This window comes from Scyliorhinus canicula, chromosome 27 (assembly GCF_902713615.1).
Source record: "Scyliorhinus canicula chromosome 27, sScyCan1.1, whole genome shotgun sequence".
Classification (NCBI taxonomy): domain Eukaryota; kingdom Metazoa; phylum Chordata; class Chondrichthyes; order Carcharhiniformes; family Scyliorhinidae; genus Scyliorhinus; species Scyliorhinus canicula.
In genome coordinates this window covers 8,781,966-8,804,060 of record NC_052172.1, presented here as the reverse complement: position 1 = coordinate 8,804,060, position 22,095 = coordinate 8,781,966, and the positions used below count along the sequence as shown (strand labels likewise).

Here is a 22,095-nt window from a genome sequence, read left to right as displayed (position 1 = left end):
CCGCCGTGGACTATCAGTCTGAGCTCGTCATAACTAAGTAAAAAGTGCTAATAATTTCAACAACCCTGTCTGAATCAAAGGGACCACTAAGGCTGTAACGTGCATAAATTCTCCACAGCCGAGCAAAATAAAAGTCAGTACGGCTAAATAATGTGCTGTGAACCATAGCGGAAATGAAGCAAAATGCTGGAATCTGTAACACAAACAGAAAATGTTATAAAAAAAAAACATTCAGCCAATCTGGCTGCCTCTGTGTGAGAGAAACAACATTACCATTTTGAATCTGTACGGCACTTCTTCAGAGTCAGTAAATCATAACTTATTTTTTCACGTATCTAGGTTTGGTGAAGAGGCACATGAAGAAAATCGTGTACACCTGGGTAATGCCATCATGTCCTTCTATGCCACACTGATTGATCTGTTGGGCAGATGTGCTCCAGAGATGCACGTAAGTAATGTCGATGAACCAATAATCCATTACACCCCATATCGCCATAGTTGTATTCAAAGTCCATTTTTTTGTACGTTTTGCAGGCGACTGTCACACTTCAAAGTGAATCAATTGTGTGCAAAATAACTTTGCTGATTTAGAGATTAATCTGAAAGGTTGGGCAGCACGGTAGCATTGTGGATAGCACAATCGCTTCACAGCTCCAGGGTCCCAGGTTCGATTCCGGCTCGGGTCACTGTCTGTGCGGAGTCTGCACATCCTCCCCATGTGTGCGTGGGTTTCCTCCGGGTGCTCCGGTTTCCTCCCACAGTCCAAAGATGTGCAGGTTAGGTGGATTGGCCATGATCAATTGCCCTTAGTCTCCAAATTTGCCCTTAGTGTTGGGTGGGGTTACTGGGTTATGGGGATAAGGTGGAAGTGTTGGCCTTGGGTAGGGTGCTCTTTAAAAGGGGCAGCACGGTAGCATGGTGGTTAGCATAAATGCTTCACAGCTCCAGGGTCCCAGGTTCAGTTCCCGGCTGGGTCACTGTCTGTGCGGAGTCTGCACATCCTCCCCCTGTGTGCGTGGGTTTCCTCCGGGTGCTCCGGTTTCCTCCCACAGTCCAAAGATGTGCGGGTTAGGTGGATTGGCCATGCTAAATTGCCCGTAGTGTCCTAAAAAGTAAGGTTAAGGGGGGGTTGTTGGGTTACGGGTATAGGGTGGATACGTGGGTTTGAGTAGGGTGATCATTGCTCGGCACAACATCGAGGGCCGAAGGGCCTGTTCTGTGCTGTACTGTTTTATGTTCTATGTTGATTTAAAAACAGAAAGCGGGGCACCGCTGCTAGGGAGGACGGGGAATTAGGCCAGGCTTTTCGCTGGCGGCGGGATTCTCTACTCCCGCTGCTTGCCTGGGGAACCCGCGGGCAAGTGTACGCTGCCGGCGAGATCAGAGAACCCCACTGCCAGCCAACGGCTGGAGAATTTGCCCATTACCGTCTAACATAACGTAAAAAGACATTTTTGTTGAATTGCATTTTATTGAATTTGAATTGCTGAGGAGGAGTCAGAGACCAGGAAATATAATATGATGGTGCCCAGCTGCCACCAATAGTAGAGTAACCTTTTTAGGCTGCCAGACAGGTGTAAGTGTGTCACATTCCCTCATCTTTCACTGAGTTCTGGAATTAATCTGGGCTCCATTTGTCCTTTAAAACGAGACAGTCGGAGCCAGTTGATAAAGCGTGCCACCTTTGTAAGTTATGGGACAAATCATAGCTGGCGGAGCAAGCTTTCATATTCATATTTGTTCATATGTGTTGCCTTCTTGAGAAATTTGTAAATCTGGATCTCACCCAACAAGGGCAAGATCCATCTAGCGAGATCTCGTGAGGCGTTCCGAGCGTCACAAACCTCGCGAGATTTCTTTTTATAAATTTAGAGTGCCCAATTATTTTTTCCAATTAAGGGGCAATTTAGTGTAGCCAATGCACCTACTCTGCACATTTTTGGGTTGTGGGGGCGAAACCCACGCAGACACGGGGAGAATGTGCAAACTCCACACAGACAGTGACCCAGAGCCGGGATCGAACCTGGGACCTCAGCGCCGTGAGGCGGTTGTGCTAACCACTAGGCCACCGTGCTGCCCTACCTCGCGAGATTTCATGGTCTCGCCGCGTCACCGAGTTGGCCACAATGGGGCCATTCGATCGCACCCATAATTTTTCATTTTGGTTAACAACAAAACAATATCAAACATTGCATTGGAAAATCGCCCGTTCCATAATAACGGGCCGTAAATGAGTTTTCGAAGCATGAGTGAAATCTGGCCCTTCGCTTGAACAAATAACATTGATTTAATAGATGATGTGCTGGCTTGCTCTGCCTTAGGCAGAAAAGCAGTTTGTAAGATAACTTTGTTCTGTTGGGCATTTCCTTCTTGCAACAGCTGATCCAGGCTGGAAAAGGTGAAGCATTGAGAATCCGAGCAATCCTGCGATCCCTGGTTCCTATTGAAGACTTAGTTGGTGTTATCAGTTTACCGTTGCAGATACCTGCCTTTGGAAAAGGTAAAGACGAATTGCTAATTCTGGTGCTTGCCCAAATCTTGGATTGTTTGACCTGAATTGTTTGTTCACATCATTTGCATCACAACAGGTGATGGATATGTTTGGGACCGTTTGAGGGAAGGTGGTGGTAATGTCACTGGGCTAATAATACAGAGGCCCCAGGCTAAGGCTTTGGGGACACTGGTTCGCAGCCCACCATGGCAACTGGTGGAATTTAAATTCAATTAATGGCCGTGAAACCATTGCCGATTGTTATAAAAACCCATTTGGTTCATTAATGTCCTTTTGGGAAGGAAATCTGCCGTCCTTACCTGGCCTGGCCTACTGGTGACTCCAGACCCACAGCAATGAGGTTGCCCTCTGAAATGGCCAGCAAGTTAAAGGGCAACTAGAAATGGGCAACAAATGCTAACTTTGCCAATGACACCCACAATTCCAATAGAACAAACGTGCTGTGCTCAAGACTGATTTCTGATCCAATAATTTTCTTTCGATACCTTGGCTAGATGAATAATAATACCTTTAATTCAATTAAGAGGGAGTAATATGCTGCAACCTCATCTATCCTGTTACTTTATTGAACGTTCTTCTACATTTTCACCCTATCTTTTTAACGATACCTTGTGTAAGGATTCATAATAATAATCGCTTATTGTCACAAGTAGGCTTCAATGAAGTTACTGTGAAAAGCCCCTAGTCGCCACATTCCGGCGCCTGTTCGGGGAGGCTGGTACTGGAATTGAACCCGCGCTGCTGGCATTGCTCTGCATTACAAGCCAGCTATTTAGCCCACTGTGCTAAACATTTATAATCTCAATACTTTTTTCCTGATTCCGGTGTGCTCGCCTGAAACGAAAGTTAACCACAAAGCATCTTTTACTGGTGATACCTTGAGATAGATTTTATTGAATCTGTTTAGTGGCTACTATTTAAGATATCAGGGTGAATTTTCCCTTTGAGAGACTAAGCGCAATGTCGGGACTGAATCGTGAGTGTTGACAACAGCGCTGCTGTTCCCGGAGAAATTCAGGACCCGTTAGACTAGCACCGCCGCCATGTGGAACTAGTGCAATCCCAATGCATGACTGATGTACCATCAATTCGACTCGAGACACATTTAGGATCCGAACTGTGGCTTTAATCAGCTAGTTGTTAGCCCGGTGGTCGACTGCAGAGAATGACCGACCGCCGGGAACTCTGGGTACGAGGCGGGGCCTACTTGCCTCTCGACCAATTGGAGAGCAGTCACATGACTAGTCCCAACCAATCGGACGAGAGGCACATGACCAGCCAGAGCCAATGGGGAGCCAGTGCTCTGCACCAATGGCAGTGCTCATATCCATACCACCACAATGACAGCATCTTATTCGCTGGGGTTGGGACCAGCAGTTGAGAGTCTGACAAGCTGCAGCCGCATATAAGCACTACACTCCCCACACACACTCATTCCAGCGAACAACATAACACCCTGAAGAGCAGCACCTACCTTCCACAAGGTCAGATGTCTCCCATCGGATCCCGGGAATATCCGGCCGCAGCCGCCGACCGAGGAAGCGAGGGAAATGCGGCGGTCTGCAGGTGAGACTGAAGCAACGCGGTTTCAAGACTCCGCTCCCCAGCATACCCCTGGCAAACGTCCAAGCGGCGAAAACAAGCTGGACAAACCTAACGCTAGACTTACCTCTCAGAGGGAAGTTAGAGACTGCTGTGTGCTCTGTTTCACAGAGACATGGCTCATCCCCGCCTCACCGGACTGTGCCATACAACCTGAAGGCTTCTCAATTCACCGGGCGGACCGCACGGCATCTTCGGGCAAAGCGAAGGGTGGAGGGGTTTGCCTCCTCATCAACTCCTCCTGGTGCTTGGATCTGGAGACCTCCTGCTCCCCAGACATGGAATACCTGACCGTGAAGTGCCGCCCATACTTCCTTCCATGTGAGTTCACTTCAGCCATTATCACAGCCATCTACATCCCACCCCTGGCAGAAGTGAAGAAGGCGCTGGATGAACTGTACATAGTTATAAACAACTACAAAACAGAACACCTGGAGGCCTTATTCACCGTGGCCGGGGACTTCAACAAGGCCAACCTCCAGAGTGTACTGCCAAAATTCCACCAGCACATCTCCTGTCCCACCAGGGGCGACAACACTCTTGACCACTGCTACTCAAAAATCAAGGGCGCCTACCGTTCCATCCCCCGACCGCACTTTGGAAAATCAGACCATAAGACGGTGCTCCTTCTCCCGGCTTACAAGCAGAAACTCAAGCGGGAGAATCCAGCTAGGAAGGTCGTGTAGTGTTGGTCCGAGGAGACAGAAGATCTCTTATGTGACTGCTTAGAGACAGTGGACTGGTCCATATTCAAGAACTCAGCAACCAAACTAAATGAGTATGCCACCACCATCACAGACTTCATCAGCAAATGTGTGGACGACTGCGTGCTAAAGAAAGCAGTACATACGTTCCCCAACCGGAAACCATGGCTCAACCGCGAGATTGACTCCCTACTGAAGGACAGGTCTGAGGCGTTCAAGTCAGACAACCCTGACCTATACAGGAAATCCAGGTACAGCATCCGCAAAGCCATCCGAGATGCCAAGAGAGAATATCAGACCAAGCTAGAGTCACAGACTAGCATTACAGACTCGTCGGTTGTTGCAAGGCCTGAACAACACAACGGGCTACAAAGCGAAGCCGAGCAGTATCCCCAGCATCAGCGCACCCCTCCCCGATGAATTCAATGCATTCTATGCTCGGTTCGAGCAGGAAATCATCGATTTGCTGCCGATGACCCCAGCGGCCCATACCCACTGTCACAGCTTCCGAAGTCGGAAAGTGAACCCTTGGCAGGCGACGGGTCCGGACGGGATCCCTAGTTCTGCACTCAGAGACTATGCGGACCAGCTGTTAGAGGTGTTCGCGGACATCTTTAACCTGTCCCTACTCCGCTCCGAGGTCTTCAGCTGTTTCAAGAAGACCACCATCATACCGGTGCCAAAGAAGAACCAGGCAACGTGTCTCAATGACTACCGCCCGGTGATCCTGACTTCAGTCGTAATAAAGCGCTTCGCAGGTTGGTCATGAAGCGCATCAACTCCATACTCCCAGAACTCCTAGATCCACTGCAATTCGCATACTGCCACAACCGGCCCACAGCAGGCGCCATTTCCCTGGCCCTACACTCAACCCTAGAGCATCTCGACGACAAGGACTCCGACATCAGACTCCTATCTATTGACTCGAAGCATTTCATTGCGATTGATGTTCCTTGGCCCCTTGTTCCCCGGGGGTGGAAAGGCAGCTGCCATCCACAGACATCAACCGTACCTGGGCGCAGGTGGCAGAGGCCGTGGGCCTGACAGCCAGGACCAGCCAGCAAGGCAAGAAGCTGCAGAATGTCCTTGGGGCGTCCACGGTGAGGAATCAGGCCCCCCCCCCACCCCCTTCCAAGCGGCCCCACCAGGTGGGCAACACTGGGCGCGAGTGGGCAACGCCCCGGGTCAGCCAGTTTGAGCCACCACCACCATCCCACACACCTGTAACCCCATCTTCTACCCCCCCCCACCCCCCCGCAAGAGGGCGATCGAACCCCACCTGCCAGCAGGCCACCCCACCCCCACACCACATGCCAACAACCATATCGCGTGAGAAATTCCAATGAGATGTATTGCCTAAGCAAGATAAGAGGAACTTTAAAAATGCAACAATGCTGCTCTATTTTCTGGTCTCGGCACATGGACTTGGGCTGTGTGTGAAAATTAATAAAGCAAAATTATTTTCTGGTATAACCGTCAATCTCTTGCTGCCTGCATCCCTGATTTTGATTGCTTGTTTGTGATTTCCAGATGGCAACCTTGTTGAGCCTAAAATGTCAGCCAGCTTTGTCCCCGACCATAAAGCCCCCATGGTGCTGTTCCTGGATCGTGTCTACGGGATAGAAAATCAGGATTTTCTTCTTCACGTACTGGAGGTTGGCTTCCTCCCTGATATGAGAGCTGCTGCCTCCTTGGATACTGTAAGTGATCTTTAAATGCTAATTTTCAGTAAATTGTCTCCAGGTTTTCCTCCTCGAGCCACAGTTGTAGTCAGGTGTTTTGTCCATCGCAGCCGCCACAATCAGATGCGCCAGTTATTTTTACATTGGAACAAGAGTATGTTAAGGCTCGGGCTAGAACAAATCCGTGTGAAAAGTTTATTTCGATAAATGAGATAGCGGATGGCTTCTGAAAGTCAGACAATTGAACAGTACTGACGTCCCTGAAGGTTTTTCATAGAACTATGTAACCAGCAGATTATTGGACTCTGGAACTCTTTCATACCAAGCTCCTAAATTTTAAAATGTGCCTGTTAATATTAGTCTTTTGCCCTCCTGTGTCACACAAACATACATACAAGCACACGTATTAGGAGCAGGAACCCTTCGAGCCTGTTCTGCTGTTCAGTAAGATCATGGCATACCCAATTTGTTATACCGTCAATTCACTGTGAGACCGTGAGAACCACTGAATATAAGGCTTTATCATCCAGGAACCCGCCTGCCAGTGTCGGCTGTACAAATGAGCGCCACCCACAGGTGGCTGGTCTATATATCCCCCCGGTGAGGGTGGAGCCAGAGGCGGAGCCCACCGGGGTTCCGGTACAGTACCTGGAAGTAGACCGTATTATCATTTCCAGGTCATAGGTCACAGCACTATACGGACAGTTCATACTTAGGTGAATACATTCACCACACAATTGTAACTTCAACCCCGCATTCCTCAGATAAACTTTCACTTCCTTGCTAATCAAGAATCTACCTAGCGCTGACTTGAAAACCATCAAAAACTCTGCTTCCACCCCCCTTTTGAGGAAGTGCGCTCCCGGCCCTCTTGAGGGAAAGATTCTCCTCATCTCCACCATAATTGGGCGAACCTTTATTTTTAAACAGTTCTAGTTCTAGATTCTCCCACAGGAGGAAACATCCTCTCCGTCTCCATGGCCCACATTTAGTTGGCAACGTAGAATGACCTTGTCCTTAAACCTGCCACTGAAAACATTTATTTCATATCAAGAAGAATGCTGTTCAGAACTGGATAAGCATCTTCTGTTGATACTTTCCAGAGATGTTCCTGCGTAACACGCCCTGCTTAGTTCGGCAGGTAAGCTTCAACAGCTGGTTCTATTGACTTTAAGAGTACTTACAGGTGATCTGATGGATGTATATAAAACAGTGAAAGGGGTTTGCAGGTCACGTGAGATTATTTCAGTTTCTTTTCCCGGAGAATAACTTATCTCCGGAATGCATTGTATGTGCTGACTCACTGCAAGCCTTCAGAAGAGAGCTGGACTAGTTCTTGGTTGGAGCCGAGATCACACCTAATAAAAGGTGAAGGAGCTAATCAATGTCATCTCCTCGATTCGGTTTGATCTCTTTGAGGGTGGGAGGTAGAGAGATTTTCCAGCTTTGCTGTTCTGCTGTTAGGCTAGAGGCTTTTTAACTGTGGGTTCTGCCCCTCCCCGAGATGTAACATGGTGTTGGTGGGTGGGAGCTCCAACCATTCCGAGGTGGGCCAGGCATGATGGACTAATTGGACCTTCCGGCGCCCATCGTTGTGCGTGTCCCGGTTCAATTCAAAATTGAGATTTACAAATGAGTTGTGAATCGTGTTAGTCAACGAATTGCTCGCGCTCTGCTGTGTGCAACATGGGGTTTGGCTATTGTGCAACAGGTCTGACTCTCCAACTGCCTTCCCAGGTTGCTTTCAGTACCACTGAGATGGCCCTCGCTCTGAACCGTTACCTCTGTACTGCAGTCCTTCCTCTGATAACCAAGTGTGCGCCGCTGTTCGCTGGAACTGAGCATCGAGCCATCATGATCGATTCCATGCTGCACACCATTTACCGGCTGTCCCGCGGTCGCTCCCTAACCAAGGCACAAAGGGATGTTATTGAAGTTGGCCTCATGGCATTGTGCAGGTAAGCATATCGTTGTGAAGCACAGGGGGAAGGGGGGTGGGGAAAGAGTGGTGGGTAGCGTGCCCATTTAGGGCCCAGTTGGCTCTCTGCAAATTGAACCCAAATTTGAACAAGTTTTGAAAAGTGTTTTGTTCCCACCCCCACCCCCTCAAGTTTCCGTTCATACCTTTTGCATATCACAATGTAAAATCTGCCATGAATCGATGCAATGAGCTGCATTTTAGAATAGAATTGTTTCTTAAACAAATCTGCTTCAAAACAAAATGTATTCACTGGCATATTTAAGTGCCATCAATTTTGTGCCATAGGTGGCACAGTGGTTAGCCCTGCTGCCTCACTGCGTCGAGGTCCCAGGTTCAATCCCGGCTCTGGGTTACTGTCCGTGTGGAGTTTGCACATTCTCCCCGTATCTGTGTGGGTTTCGCCCCCACAACTCAAAGATGTGCAGGTTAGGTAGATTGGCCACGCTAAATTGCCCCTTAATTGGAAAAAAATGAATTGGGTACTCTTAATTTTTTTTTCAAATGAAAACAAAAAATTTTGTGCCATTTTATGAATACAGTTGAGAATGGGCACAGTTCTCCAGACGCAATCTCAGTAATGCTCTGTTCTGTTGGCAGAACGTTAATTTGCACTGGATAGAATTGTCATTTGACATTCCGTGATTGTTTTCACTGGTTTAGCATATTTAGGTACAAGGGCAGCCTGAAGGGAACTGTAGCACAGTGGTTAACACTGTGGCTTCACAGCGCCCCCCAGGTTCGATTGCCCGCTGGGTCACTGTCTGTGCGTTGCCTGCATGTTCTCCCTGTGTCTGCGTGGGTTTCCTCCGGGTGCTCCGGTTTCCCCCCACAGTCCAAAGATGTGCAGGTTAAGTGGATTGGCCATGATAAATTGCCCTTCGTGTCCAAAAACGTTAGGAGGGGTTATTGGGTTACGGAGATAGGGTGGAAGTGAGGGCTTAAGTGGGTCGGTGCAGACTCGATGGGCTAAATGGCGTCCTGCATTGTATGTTCTATGCGCAAATCAGCAGAAGCGCCATACCACGTCCTTCCAGGTCAAACTTTGTAGTTTGGATGTCATTACTAGTGTTGTTTATGCGTCCAGTTATCAAATGTTGATAACTAATACGGTATGGACATCTTTACACGGGTTCAAGTCCCACTCCAAAGATTTGAGCAAGTGATCCTAGACAACAATTCAAGAGCAATATTCTGGGATCGCTGCACTGTCGGAAATGCTTCCTTTGGATGAGCCATGGGCCGGGATTCTTAACCCCCCCCCCCCCCATGGCGGGTTTTCACGCGGCAGAAACGGCTCGCCATTGGCCACCAGCTGCATTGTTGGCCACGCCGCCGGGGAACCCGTTGCAGGGGGGGGGGGGGGGGCTGTCTAAGGGCAGTAAAATCCCACCCATGGAAGGCTCATTCTGCTCCAGAAGGCGGATGTAAAGGTTCTCATGCCGTTATTTTGACAAAGAACTGGAGAGTCGCCCCCTGTATCCGGTCTAATATCCATCCCTGTCTATCTGGCCCTGGACTCTTGCTAATTACAGGACAGAGTAAGTAAATGGCACTTTACTCTGCATTTAACTAGCAGCACCTGCCTTGGAATTATTTGATGCTGGCCAGTGAGAAACCGAAGTTCATAAAATGTGTTTTATTGCACAAAATTAACATCATTCACCTTGATCAGCACCAATGTAGCAAGAATTAAAATTATAAACTCATGGATAAATAATTACATCTTCAGCAGGAAAGGTTGCTGCTGTGTAGGTTTAATTGGTAATTGTAACCCATTATATCACTATATAGCAAGCAATATAAATTCTCAGTAAAGTTAAACGCAGCTGACTCTTCTTATGAATTGATAATACTTGATTAATGGAACAGCAGCTATTCACACAGCTTCATTTTGCCGAGGGACTTCTTTACTTCTGAATTACAAAATATAAAATGGTAGATTTAACTATCAGGAATAGCAACAACCAGCTGGCTTTTGGTGGTTATGGTAAATCTAGTCAATTTTTTAGCCTTTTACTATATAACGGATGGGTTGCAGATGCCAATACAGTGTTCAACCGCAAGGCAATGGTGCCTGGATGACTCAGTGTCAACAGCTCAGTGACTAACATGGTTGGAATGACGGATGGCTGTGTTTCCATGCATCTTCTACCCTTGTCCTTCTTGGTGGTAGAGGTTGCAGGTTTGTAGGGTGCTGTCGGGGGAGCCTTGGTGAGTTTCTGCAGTGCATCTTGTGCAGCAAACATCAGTAGTGGGGGGAGTGATTATTTAAGGTGGGTGCCAATCAGGTGGACTGCACTATCCTGGATGGCATTGAGCTTCTTTAAGTGTTGTTGGAATGATGCTGAACCAGACAAGTGGAGAGTATTCCACCACACTCCTGACTTGTGCCTTGTAGATAGTGGACAGGGTTTAGGGAATCGGGAGACAAATTAATCGCCAGCGAATCCCCAGCCTCTGGCCTGCTGTTGTAGCTACTGGGCAAAGTTTTCCCCAGATTTGTCAGCGTCAGGCTCTGAATGAAAACTGGAGTGTTTCTCCCGGTTTTCAGACCAGCTTTCTGGCACTTAGTGCGCAGAACGTTAGTGGGCATGGTTTATGGTATCACTCCGGCGGGTGGGGCACCACCTTTTAAATTGCCCCGCTCCCCCACAGACATGGAAGGACCACTCCCACAAGCTTCGGAGCAACCCCATCCCCAACCACGGATGTATCGGGGCCACTCTACTCCGCCCCCACCCTCCTTGCGATGTAATCAGCTCTCCCCTCTTACCCACCCCCCCCCCCCACCACACATAAAGGGAACCACCATCCTAATGGAGGGGGGGTTACCCCCTGGCAGTGCCCACATGGCATTGTCCCCTTGCAGTGTCCACTTAGCACTGGCACAGTCAGGGGGAAATTTCCACCCATGGCCCTCAACCCTCTGGGCCTAATGGCACCTCTGCGCCATTTAAATACATTTAAACTTAATAAAATGTATGGAAATCAGGTTCATGCCCTAATCACATGATCGGCGGGGAAGTTCTCAAATCAAGACGTCGCCTCAGAAAATCCAGTTTTGATCCTTGGGATTTGCCGGCCATAAAGGGATTTATGGCTGCTAAATCTCAGCCACAGCATTTATAAGGCTGTTCCAGTTTCCAAGGGGCTGGTTTAGCTCACTGGACTAAATTGCTGGCTTTTAAAGCAGGCCTGCAGCACGGTTCAATTCCCGTACCAGCCTCCCCGGACAGACGCCGGAACGTGGCGACTAGGGGCTTTTCACAGTAACTTCATTGACGCCTACTCGTGACAATAAAGCGATTTTCATTTTCAGTTCAGTTTCTGGTCTATGATAACCTCCAGGATGTTGAGAGCAGTTGATTCACTGACAGTAGTGCCATTGGATGTCATGGGGAGATGGTTAGATTCTCTCTTGTTGGAGATTAGCATTACCCGCCACTTGTTTGGCGCAAATGTTATTCGGCACATGTCAACCCAAGCCTGAATATTGCCCAGGTATTGCCCCATATTGACATGTGAAACTGGGCACATGCACAGTGTACATTCCAGTTGTGGCCCAAAATGAGCCTGGGTCCTATGTCCATCATATACCAGACCCAAGTATGTCAAACGATCCGTGCCAACGGCCTACTGCTGACTCAAACGGTCTTGTGACCGGATGATGGCTAGATTGGGAACATGAGAGTAATTTCTTTCCACCATCGTGGGTATGTTACTGCTGTGCCTCCGTCTCGTGGCAGTCATCAATACCGCCCTGTCAGAGTTAGCACTTTGTCAGAGAACTCTTTCAACTCGGTTGGGTGCTCAGCTGATATATGGGGGCTTCAAAATTCTAGGAGCTAACGTAGATGGCAATTGTCAAGTTCCTGGACAGTCCTAATCCATTTGTTCCACAAATATTCATCTCGTTAAGACTAACAATTATCTCTGCTTTTTACAGCTATCTCCGCCCATCAATGTTGCAACACTTACTCCGTCGACTGGTCTTTGATGTACCAATATTAAACGAATATGCTAAAATGCCGCTGAAGGTTAGTTTATCCACCACCTCTGTTTCTAATGAATATGCTGGTGGCAGTGTAGCGTCGGCAATTTCTGGATCTCCGTCAGAATATCATTCAAAAGTTTGCTTTCCGAAAAGCTTAGTTATGTACTTCTTTGGGAAATGTAAGTTATCTACAGAGATTTGCGTGATTTGCTGCTTTTTTTTGTTACCTATATGCCAGACGTGGTCAAATGCAGATTTTGTAGCACATTTTGCTCATCTTCATGACTTTGCCGATGCTTCTCACCTGGGGCATCAAGAGAAGCCCGTCAGAATTTTGGCCTCTGTTGTGCATGATTTACCAACCATTAATTCCTTGAAAAGCATAAACAGCAAAGCTCCCCACCCCGGAGCACAAATGCAGATAATTAATTATCTGTGTATATGAAAGCAGATTTGCACAGTAATAAAAAATTTAATTTGCTGGGTCGGTGCAATGGGATCACTTTCATGGAAATAGCTCCATGTGTGATGTGTCCTGCATAATTCTTCTTGAATGTCTCCCTCAGGGCATCATGGGCGCGATTCTCCAAAAAAGTTTATTTGTGGCTGGTTTTACAGGGAGTTCCCTGCCGCTACTCAATGACACTTTAGTCATTATTTTGGGCCCTGGGGAGTTTCTCACTGGTTTAGCCCACACTTCTAATTTTTTATTTTTATTTTTTGCCCTGTGGAGCTTAACCCTGAGAAGGGGCTGCCATTTTGAAAGGGTGCCCCGATCTTCAAGTGGGCTTGTGGGTCCCCCCCCACCCCACCCATGGGCAATGTCACCTCCCACACATAACCCCCCCCCCCCACCTCCCCCAAGTGAGGACATGCTACCATGGGGTCCCGCCTCTTCATGCCCCCCTTACAGCACCCCCTCCCTTCCGGGATCCCCACTAATCAGTCCTCCAGGCTCCCAGAAGCCCCTACTTACCTGGCCTGCACACCCCCACTTTTCAACCCCCCCCCCACCAACCCTCCTTTCATGGGCATGGCCCCCCTCTCCCTTGAACTGCCACCCTGGCCCCCGGGCAGTGCCCCTGTTGGCTTGGCAGTGTCACCGTGCCCACCCAGGGGTCTCCGATGGACCAGGAAATTCCTGCGGGTACCTTTAGGCCTGGTCCATGTTTCTGTGGCCCAGTGCTGATCGGCGCCCAGCGGTGGCCTCGCTGGGGAGGTCGGTACACCCCGCGTCGCCAGTGGATGCTGGGTAAGTTTGCCCGGTTTAAAAACGGGTTCGGCACCCACCGTTTGGTCACGCCCCTTGTGACCCATATTTCAGATTCCGACGACTCCGCAGAACTTGGTGAATCCCGCGAGGCCCGAAGACTGTCGGGAAGCCTGTGAGAGGGCTCTCCCGGGATTCACCGGCCGCACCGCACTCCAGGACAGCACAAGGTGGCTGGTGGATCGCATCCCATCGCATTCCATGTATCTGTAGAAAAGCAGAACTAGAATGAGTTGTTATTAACTACAATTAATCGTCGTGTCCACAATGAAAAATCAGCTTTCTGATCTTTCTTTAACTTTGGGTTCTCATACAACATAGAAAAGGAACATACAGTGCAGAAGGAGGCTATTTGGCCTTTCGAGTCTGCACTGACCCACTTAAGCCCTCACTTTCACCCTATCCCCGCAACTCAACAACCCCTCCCGACCTCTTTGGTCACAAAGGGCAATTTAGCATCACCAATCCACCTAACCTGCACGTCTCTGGACTGTGGGAGGAAACCGGAACACCCGGAGGAAACCCACCAGACACGGGGAGAACGTGCAGACTCCGCACAGACAGTGACCCAGCAGGGAATCGAACCTGGGACCCTGGCGCTGTGAAGCCACAGTGCTATCCACGTGTGGTACAGTGCAGCCCTGTGGATCAATGATTTCTTTGCATATGATTTAAAGTAATGGTTCCCAAAAAAAGGGGTCTGCGAATACTTGTGGTCTTCTAAGGGATCAGCAATGTGGGGCCACCCTTACAGGTGGATTTTCATATTCTAATGAGGGAAGCATCTTGCAACAATATGCTAATTACCTACATTAATTAACTTTGATATTGCTCCCACCACCATCATCCAAATCTGCCACCACTTCCTCCCATGGTCTTGCTCCCTCTGGGCTCTTTGTTTATCTGTGCTCTGCCCTCCCCCTACTTCTGCTATCTCTGCTGTTCCCCCTTGCTCAGTTCGTGCTTTCCCTGTACCCTGCTGTTTGTGAACTCTTGGTCCCGCTCTATTCCTGCCATGGAAGATCCAGGGACACACATTTCACGGGCGAGATTCTCCGCAAATGCGGAGAATCGTAAAGGCTGCCGTGGGACAGGCCGTGACCCACGGCAACCTTCACGCCCACTTCCGGGGCCGATTCTCCCCCCCCCCCCCCCCCGGGCGGGGCTAGGAGCACGGCCTCGTGCGTCACGGCGGCGCGGCCTTGACGACGGGCGTCAAGGCCGCATGTCAAGCGTCACGCCGGCTGACGCGGCCGATGACGTAGACCGTGCATGCACAGGTTGGACAACGCCAACCCGCACATGCGCAGTTGGCGTCTTTTCCCTCAGCCGGACGTGGCGGTTTGATCTTGCGGGGCGGCAGAGGGAAAAGAGTGCGTCCGGGGGCCGTGGTACTGCTGTGCCAATCGGGCCCCCAGATGCCCCAAATGGGCATCTGGCGCCCGTTTCACGACGGCAGCGAGCAGGTGTGTTTGCTGCCGTGTTGAAACGGATGTGAAGGCCCGGCCGCTCGGCCCATCGGCCTCGGAGAATCGGCGCTCGCTGTTTTTTGCGGCGATTTGTGGCGTGGGTCGGGGGGGGGGGAGAATAGCGGGAGGTCGTGAAAAATGTCGGGAGGCCTTCCCGCTATTCTCCCACCCGGCGTGGGGGGGCGGAGAATCGCGCCCCACATCTTTCAATAAATATATGTTTTTTTTAAAAGCTTTGTTAACACACACGTTGCAGGAAGAGCTTTAATATTAAGAGTTTTGCTTAGTATTATAATTTTGATGGCTTTCTGTAATTAATGACCCAGCTGGAGAGAGGTCAAAGGCAATGGAGTATAAAAGTAGGAAAGTCTTGATAAAACTATACAAGGCTCTAGTTAGACCACACCTGGACCATACCTGGAATACTGTGAGCAGTTTTGGCCCCCTTATTTAACAAAAGATGAACTGGTATTGGAGGCAGTCCAGGGAAGGTTCATGAGGTTGATCCCGGGTGTGGAGGGATTTTCGTGAGGCCTGTGCCCATTGGAGTTGAGAGACGACCTTATTGAAACATATCGGATCCTCAGGGGGTTTGAGAGGGTCGATGCTGAGAGGGTGTTTCCTCTTGTGGGAGAGTCTGGGACCAGAGGACAGAATCTCAGAGTAAGGGGTCGTCCATTTCCGACAGAGATGAGGAGGAATTTCTTCTCTCAGAGGGGAGTGAATCTGTGGAATTCTTCACCACAGAGGTTCGTTAAGTATATTCAAGGTTGAGATGGACAGATTTTTAATCTGGAAGAGAAGGCGGGAAAGTGGAGTTGAGAATTATCACATCAGGTCCATCATGATCTCATTGAATGGTAGAGGAGGGTTGAAGGGCCGACATCTGCTCAACGTCTTATAGGTTTTTCAACCAGAAAGGTTGAGCAACCATTGTAAAGTGCAGCATGACTGTAACATTGCGCCATTACCTGGATATGTCAGATGCCTCGTCACGTTGGCAGCTAATGATTTTCTTATGTTGATTCCACTCTAGTTGCTCACAAATCACTACGACAGATGCTGGAAATATTACTGTCTTCCATCAGGATGGGCAAATTATGGTGTGACCTCTGAGGAAGAACTCCATCTAACCCGTAAACTCTTCTGGGGAATCTTTGAATCGGTGTCACAGAAGGTACACTGGGAAGGGCCGAGACCTAGCTTAATATAAAATACTGAAATGTCAAATAATATATTTTTTGAAGGTAGAGTGGAAATATTTGTGCGTATCGAGATGTTTATGTTGGAGAACCCTCCCGCCCCCAAGACAAAGTGCTGATGGCCAGTCAGGAACTTGAGTTGATTGTCCTGGACTTGCATTTGTAATTGCGCTAATTCATTTAGCACAGCCCTTAAATCAGAAAGAGTATCAAAATACTTCAGTACCTCCATCCCTGGCTCTGCTCAACACCAGGGTTCTGCTATTAGAATATAGAACATACGGGGCAGAAGGAGGCCATTCGGCCCATCGAGTCTGCACCGACCCACTTAAGCCCTATCCCCGTAACCCAATAACCCCTCCTAACCTTTTTTGGACACTAAGGGCAATTTATCATGGCCAATCCAACTAACCTGCGCATCTTTGGACTGTGGTGGGAAACGGGAGCACCCGGAGGAAACCCACGCACACACGGGGAGAACGTGCAGACTCCGCACAGACAGTGACCCAGCAGGGAATCGAACCTGGGACCCTGGCGCTGCGAAGCCACAGTGCTAATCACGTGCTACCGTGCTGCCCTTTTCCCACGCCTTTTCCCCCTGGGGAGGGTGGGGGAGATGTGCTTGTTTAGGGAGATCTAATTGAAAGTGGATCAAAGCAAATGGTTAAAATGACTTAAAACCCATCCCTGTCATTGAGTCACAAAGACAGCCCTCAAGGGACCTGGCTTGAGAGAGGGCATAGCTTCAGGGGAATTGAGCCTTGCTACTGGGCCTTTCTCTTCCACCGAGCTGATGGATCCACACTGCAGGGGACAGCAGGTTCCAGCTCCCACCGACTGAAAAAGTAGGAAAGTAGTTGGAAATGCAGTCGGCGATGAATGCTTCCACTGCACTGCTGACGGCAAAATTCAGGACATCTGTTTTATTTTTAACTTCTCCAAGTACAATCTCTTCTTGAAATGCTCGTCTTTTGGTAATCACTCAGGTGGTCAACCGTGAGCAGAGTTTCAGGACTCTGATCAAGAGTAATGATCCTTATCTGTTTCTCTCTCCTTAATTTGAGTGCTTAAAGCCTTAATCACTGTCCCTGCTGGGACCCGATCATTCATTAGACTGTGGATTGAACTTTCGTTTAATGACCAAGGAAGTCATTGGTAGGAAGGAAAAGATTCCTTTGCTTTTAACAATAATCAGTCCACGGCAATAATTATCCACAATCACAGCCCCCGTTGAGACAATCAAGATGCCGATCCCTGCTCAGGCCGGCTTTTATCCTCGATTCTAACGAGCCCAAGGTGGGTGTGCTGTCGCCCCCTACCTGAGAAGCTCATTCTCCATGAGCCCCACAAGGAGATCGATGATGGTTTCCCCGTGGGCCTTGTGGGGGTTATGACATTTAGCCAAACGGGTCAGTTATTCACCATAATAAACGTTCTGAGGCAATAGGAAAATCAAGGCTGACACTCCAGTGTATTACTGAGTGTACGCACTGTTGAGGTTCCATCTTTCAAACGAGATGTTAAACTGAGACCTCCATCTACCTGCTCAGGTGTATATAATAGATCCTACAGCAAAACTTCAAAGAAGGGTGGCATAGTAGCACAGTGGTTAGCACAGCTGTTTCACAACTCCAGGGTCCCTGGTTCGATTCCCGGCTTGGGTCACTGTCTGCACGTCCTCCCCGTGTCTGGGTTGGTTTCCTCCGGGTGCTCCGGTTTCCTCCCACAGTCCAAAGATGTGCAAGTTAGGTAGATTGACCATGATAAATTACCCTTTGTGTCCAAAAAAACGTTAGGTGGGGTTACTGGGTTATGGGGATAGGATAGGCTGAAGTAGGGTGCTCTTTCCAAGGGTCGGTGCAGACTCGATGGGCCAAAGGGCCTCTTTCTGCACTGTAAATTTACATAGATTTACATAGAATTTACAATGCAGAAGGAGGCCATTCGGCCCATCGAGTCTGCACCGGCTCTTGGAAAGAGCACCCTACCCCCTATCCAAGGTCAACACCTCCACCCTATCCCCATTACCCAGTAACCCCACCCAACACTAAGGGCAATTTTGGACACTAAGGGCAATTTATCATGGCCAATCCACCTAACCTGCACATCTTTGGACTGTGGGAGGAAACCGGAGCACCCGGAGGAAACCCACGCACACACGGGGAGGATGTGCAGACTCCGCACAGACAGTGACCCAGCCGGGAACCGAATCTGGGACCCTGGAGCTGTGAAGCGATTGTGCTATCCACAATGCTACCGTGCTGCCCAATTCTATGATTCTATGATGAAGACCAAAGGGTTTATCCCCAAGGAAGACCAAAGGATTTATCCCCAATGTCCTAGCCAATATTTAACCCTCAATCAACAGCATTGAAACAAATCGTCTCATAATCAGATTTCTGTATGTGGATGCTTGCTGTGATATACCTGGCTGCTGTATTTCCCATGTTACAATAGTGATTACATTTCAAAAAGTACTGTTTGAGATGTTCAGTGGTCACGAAAAGTGTTGTCGTGAGTCGTGCTTCCTTTATAGTTGGGGAATTTATATTATTAATGAAGAGTTTATGGGGAAATATAGATTACAACAGATTGTATGTGTTTTGCAGAAATATGACGTTGACCTATTCAAGGCTGTCATGCAGTGCCTGTGTGCAATAGCCGGCGCTCTACCGCCAGATTATGTTGATGCCAGCTATTCCTCCAAGGTAGAGAAGAAAGCTTTGGTGGATGCAGAAGGCAACTTTGACCCGAAGCCCGCGGACACAATGAAGTATGACTTTCTTTTTGACTTTCTTTTCTCAGCTCAAATTTCACCGTGATTTAACCTGTGTTTGGAATCACATCGAAATAGGTATCGGTAGTAATTGAAGGAGAACAATGCGGCGTTCCCATTGCTTGTTTCAGCTCATTTTCTTGCATTCAGCAGTCTTTTGAAGTTTGCTCATTGATTTTCCCACAATGCACGTGTGTTTCCAATTATGGACATGAACCCTCTTTCCGACCACAGTATGTCAAGTCATTCAATGCGATGAAAGTGCTAATTGTCATTTCCTCGATGAGAGCTTCCTAACAGACCAGTCACATACGTCAAAGTGTGACCTTCACTTCTGTGGGAGAAATACAGAGCAGATAATAATCTTTATTGTCACAAGTAGGCTTACATTAACACTGCAATGAAGTTACTGTGAAAAGCCCCTAGTCGCCACACTCCGGTGCCTGTGCGGGTACACGGAAGGAGAATTCAGAATGTCCAATTCACCTATCAGCACGTCTTTTGGGACTTATGGCAGGAACCGTAGCACCGGGAGGAATCTCACGCAGACACGGGGAGAACGTGCTGACTCTGCACAGACAGTGACCCAAGCTGGGAATCGAACGTGGCACCCTTGCACTGTGAAGCAACAATGCTAACCACTGGGCTCACGTGCCATCCATCTGTGTGGCGCAACACTAACAACCGGCAAAAGAGGCCCTTTCTATAGACAAGCAAGGAAAGAATAAATGATTCTTTGCAAGCACCATAAAAGATACCCTGCCCTTTTTATAAATCAGATAATTCTGAAATCTGTCAGGCAACTAACCATAAACATAACTTTTCACTCTCTACAGAGCGGCTGATTAAATTTGGTGCTTGAACTTGTAGAGCATAATGCAATGATTATTATTATAATTCATCATATGCTTTTCGACTCTAATTTTGTTCATGCATGTACCACAAAAGTAAATATCATAAACTGTTAACCTTCAAAACCTGCTTATTTCTGTTAACCAATGAATTGGAGGCACTGTTGGGTGGCACAGTGGTTAGCACTGCTGCCTACGGGGCTGAGGACGCTGGTTCGAATCCCGGCTCTGGGTCACTGTCCGTGTGGAGTTTGCACATTCTCCCCATGTCTGCGTGGGTTTCACCCCCACAACCCCAAGATGTGCAGGTTAGGTGGATTGGCCATGCTAAATTGCCCCTTAAATGGGAAAACAAAAATAATTGGGTACTCTAAATTGTAAAAAAACATTTAAGGCACTGTTACGGACGCCTGGTCAGATCCAAACAGCGGCTAAGATACTGGACGAGAACCGCAGCGTTCAAAATATTTTTTAAGATTGTGCGGAAAGATCGATTTGCTCCAGGAGTGATTGCATAAGAAATAGAACTTGGTTTATTTACAAACAAAACTCTATTGAAACAAATGTGTGGCAATATTTAAACTCCAAACCTAACAAGAACAGATTACATGTATCTCTTAACCCTAACTCACAATTTTCCATTAAACAGCACGTAAAATGAACATACAGCTCTCAACTCCACTTATGCAGGCAAGCAAAAATCATACTTACATTTACAGAAAATATTCCTGCTGTTAGTTTAGCTCCTTCAGACCCCTTTCTGAAAGGCCGCCTTTGTGGCATCTTTTCATGACCTCTCGCGGTGGTTTTCCAAATCCTTCTGTCCCCTCCTGTTCAAACAGGATTCTTTTATCACTCTGAGCTCTGCCTAGCCCCTCAAAGATGGTTCTGTCCGGGCATGCACTCATCATTGCTATTGGGGTTTTGATTGCCCACTCCCATTTATATGAAAGAACAGAGCCATACTATGAATATTCAATTAACCTCCAATTTACAGACAAAAGGGGCTGTCAGACTCTGTAATGGGCTAATGGCTGGTCAGACCAGAGTGCCCCGGAGGACAATGGATCTTGAGTGAATCACCCCAGCTGAACGGGGGTATCCTTTTTTTGTGTTTGAATTCATTTACGGGGTGTGGCCGTCGCTAGTTAGGCCAGCATTTATTGCCCATTAACGAGTTTAAGTCTGAATGGGACAATGTATCTCAGGCCAGATGAGCACTCTGACTACGGTGCTCGCAGTTTTACCCTCAGTCTGTTAACCCCTAAATTGCCCACTACAACTTTGATCCACATCTCCCTATCACAATGGCACATACATATATATATGATCACACATATATGTAAGAAACTCGGGACCATCCAGGACAAAGGAGCTCTTGATTGGCACCCCTTCCAAAAGCATTCACTTGCTCCACCAGCGATGCACAGTCGCAACCGTGTGTACCATCTGCAAGATTCTCTGCACGAACCTACCAAAGCTCCTTAGACAGGATCTGCCAAACCCACAAACATTATCATGAAGAAGGGCAAGGGCAGCAGATGCATGGGAACACCAATACCTGAAAGTTCTCCTCCAAATCCTGGAACTCTCTCCCTAACAGCACAGTGAGGGTACCTATGCCACATGGACTGCAGCGGTACAAGAGGGTAGCTCACCACCACCTTCACAAGGGCCATTAGGGATGGGCAACAAGTGCTGGCCAAGCCCACGAAGCCCACATCTCGTAAAAATGAATTTTAAAACAACTTCCCTATTTCATTAGACCCATTTCAACACCATATTCATAGAACATACAGTGCAGAAGGCGGCCTTTTGGCCCATCGAGTCTGCACTGACCCACTTAAGCCCTCACTTCCACTCTATCCCGGTAACCCAATAACTCCTAACCTATTTTTGGTCAGTAAGGGCAATTTATCACGGCCAATCCACCTAACTTGCACATCTTTGGACTGTGGGAGGAAACCGGAGCACCCGGAGGAAACCCATGTAGACACGGGGAGAACGGGCAGACCCCACACAGACAGTGATCCAGCGGGGAATCGAACCTGG

The 22,095-nt window shown here is 48.4% G+C and overlaps 1 protein-coding gene across 1 annotated transcript in view; it reads left to right on the top strand.

Moving 5' to 3' along the window:
- The window catches only part of LOC119957898 (ryanodine receptor 1-like), a 463,450-nt gene that overhangs the window by 251,008 nt on the left and 190,347 nt on the right, over positions 1 to 22,095 (top strand). The window contains exons 46-52 of the mRNA XM_038786087.1: positions 340 to 448; positions 2,380 to 2,500; positions 6,349 to 6,518; positions 8,238 to 8,458; positions 12,428 to 12,518; positions 16,251 to 16,391; positions 19,026 to 19,189. Of these exons, the coding sequence (XP_038642015.1) occupies positions 340 to 448; positions 2,380 to 2,500; positions 6,349 to 6,518; positions 8,238 to 8,458; positions 12,428 to 12,518; positions 16,251 to 16,391; positions 19,026 to 19,189 (1,017 nt within the window). The remainder of the gene's footprint in view (positions 1 to 339; positions 449 to 2,379; positions 2,501 to 6,348; positions 6,519 to 8,237; positions 8,459 to 12,427; positions 12,519 to 16,250; positions 16,392 to 19,025; positions 19,190 to 22,095) is intronic.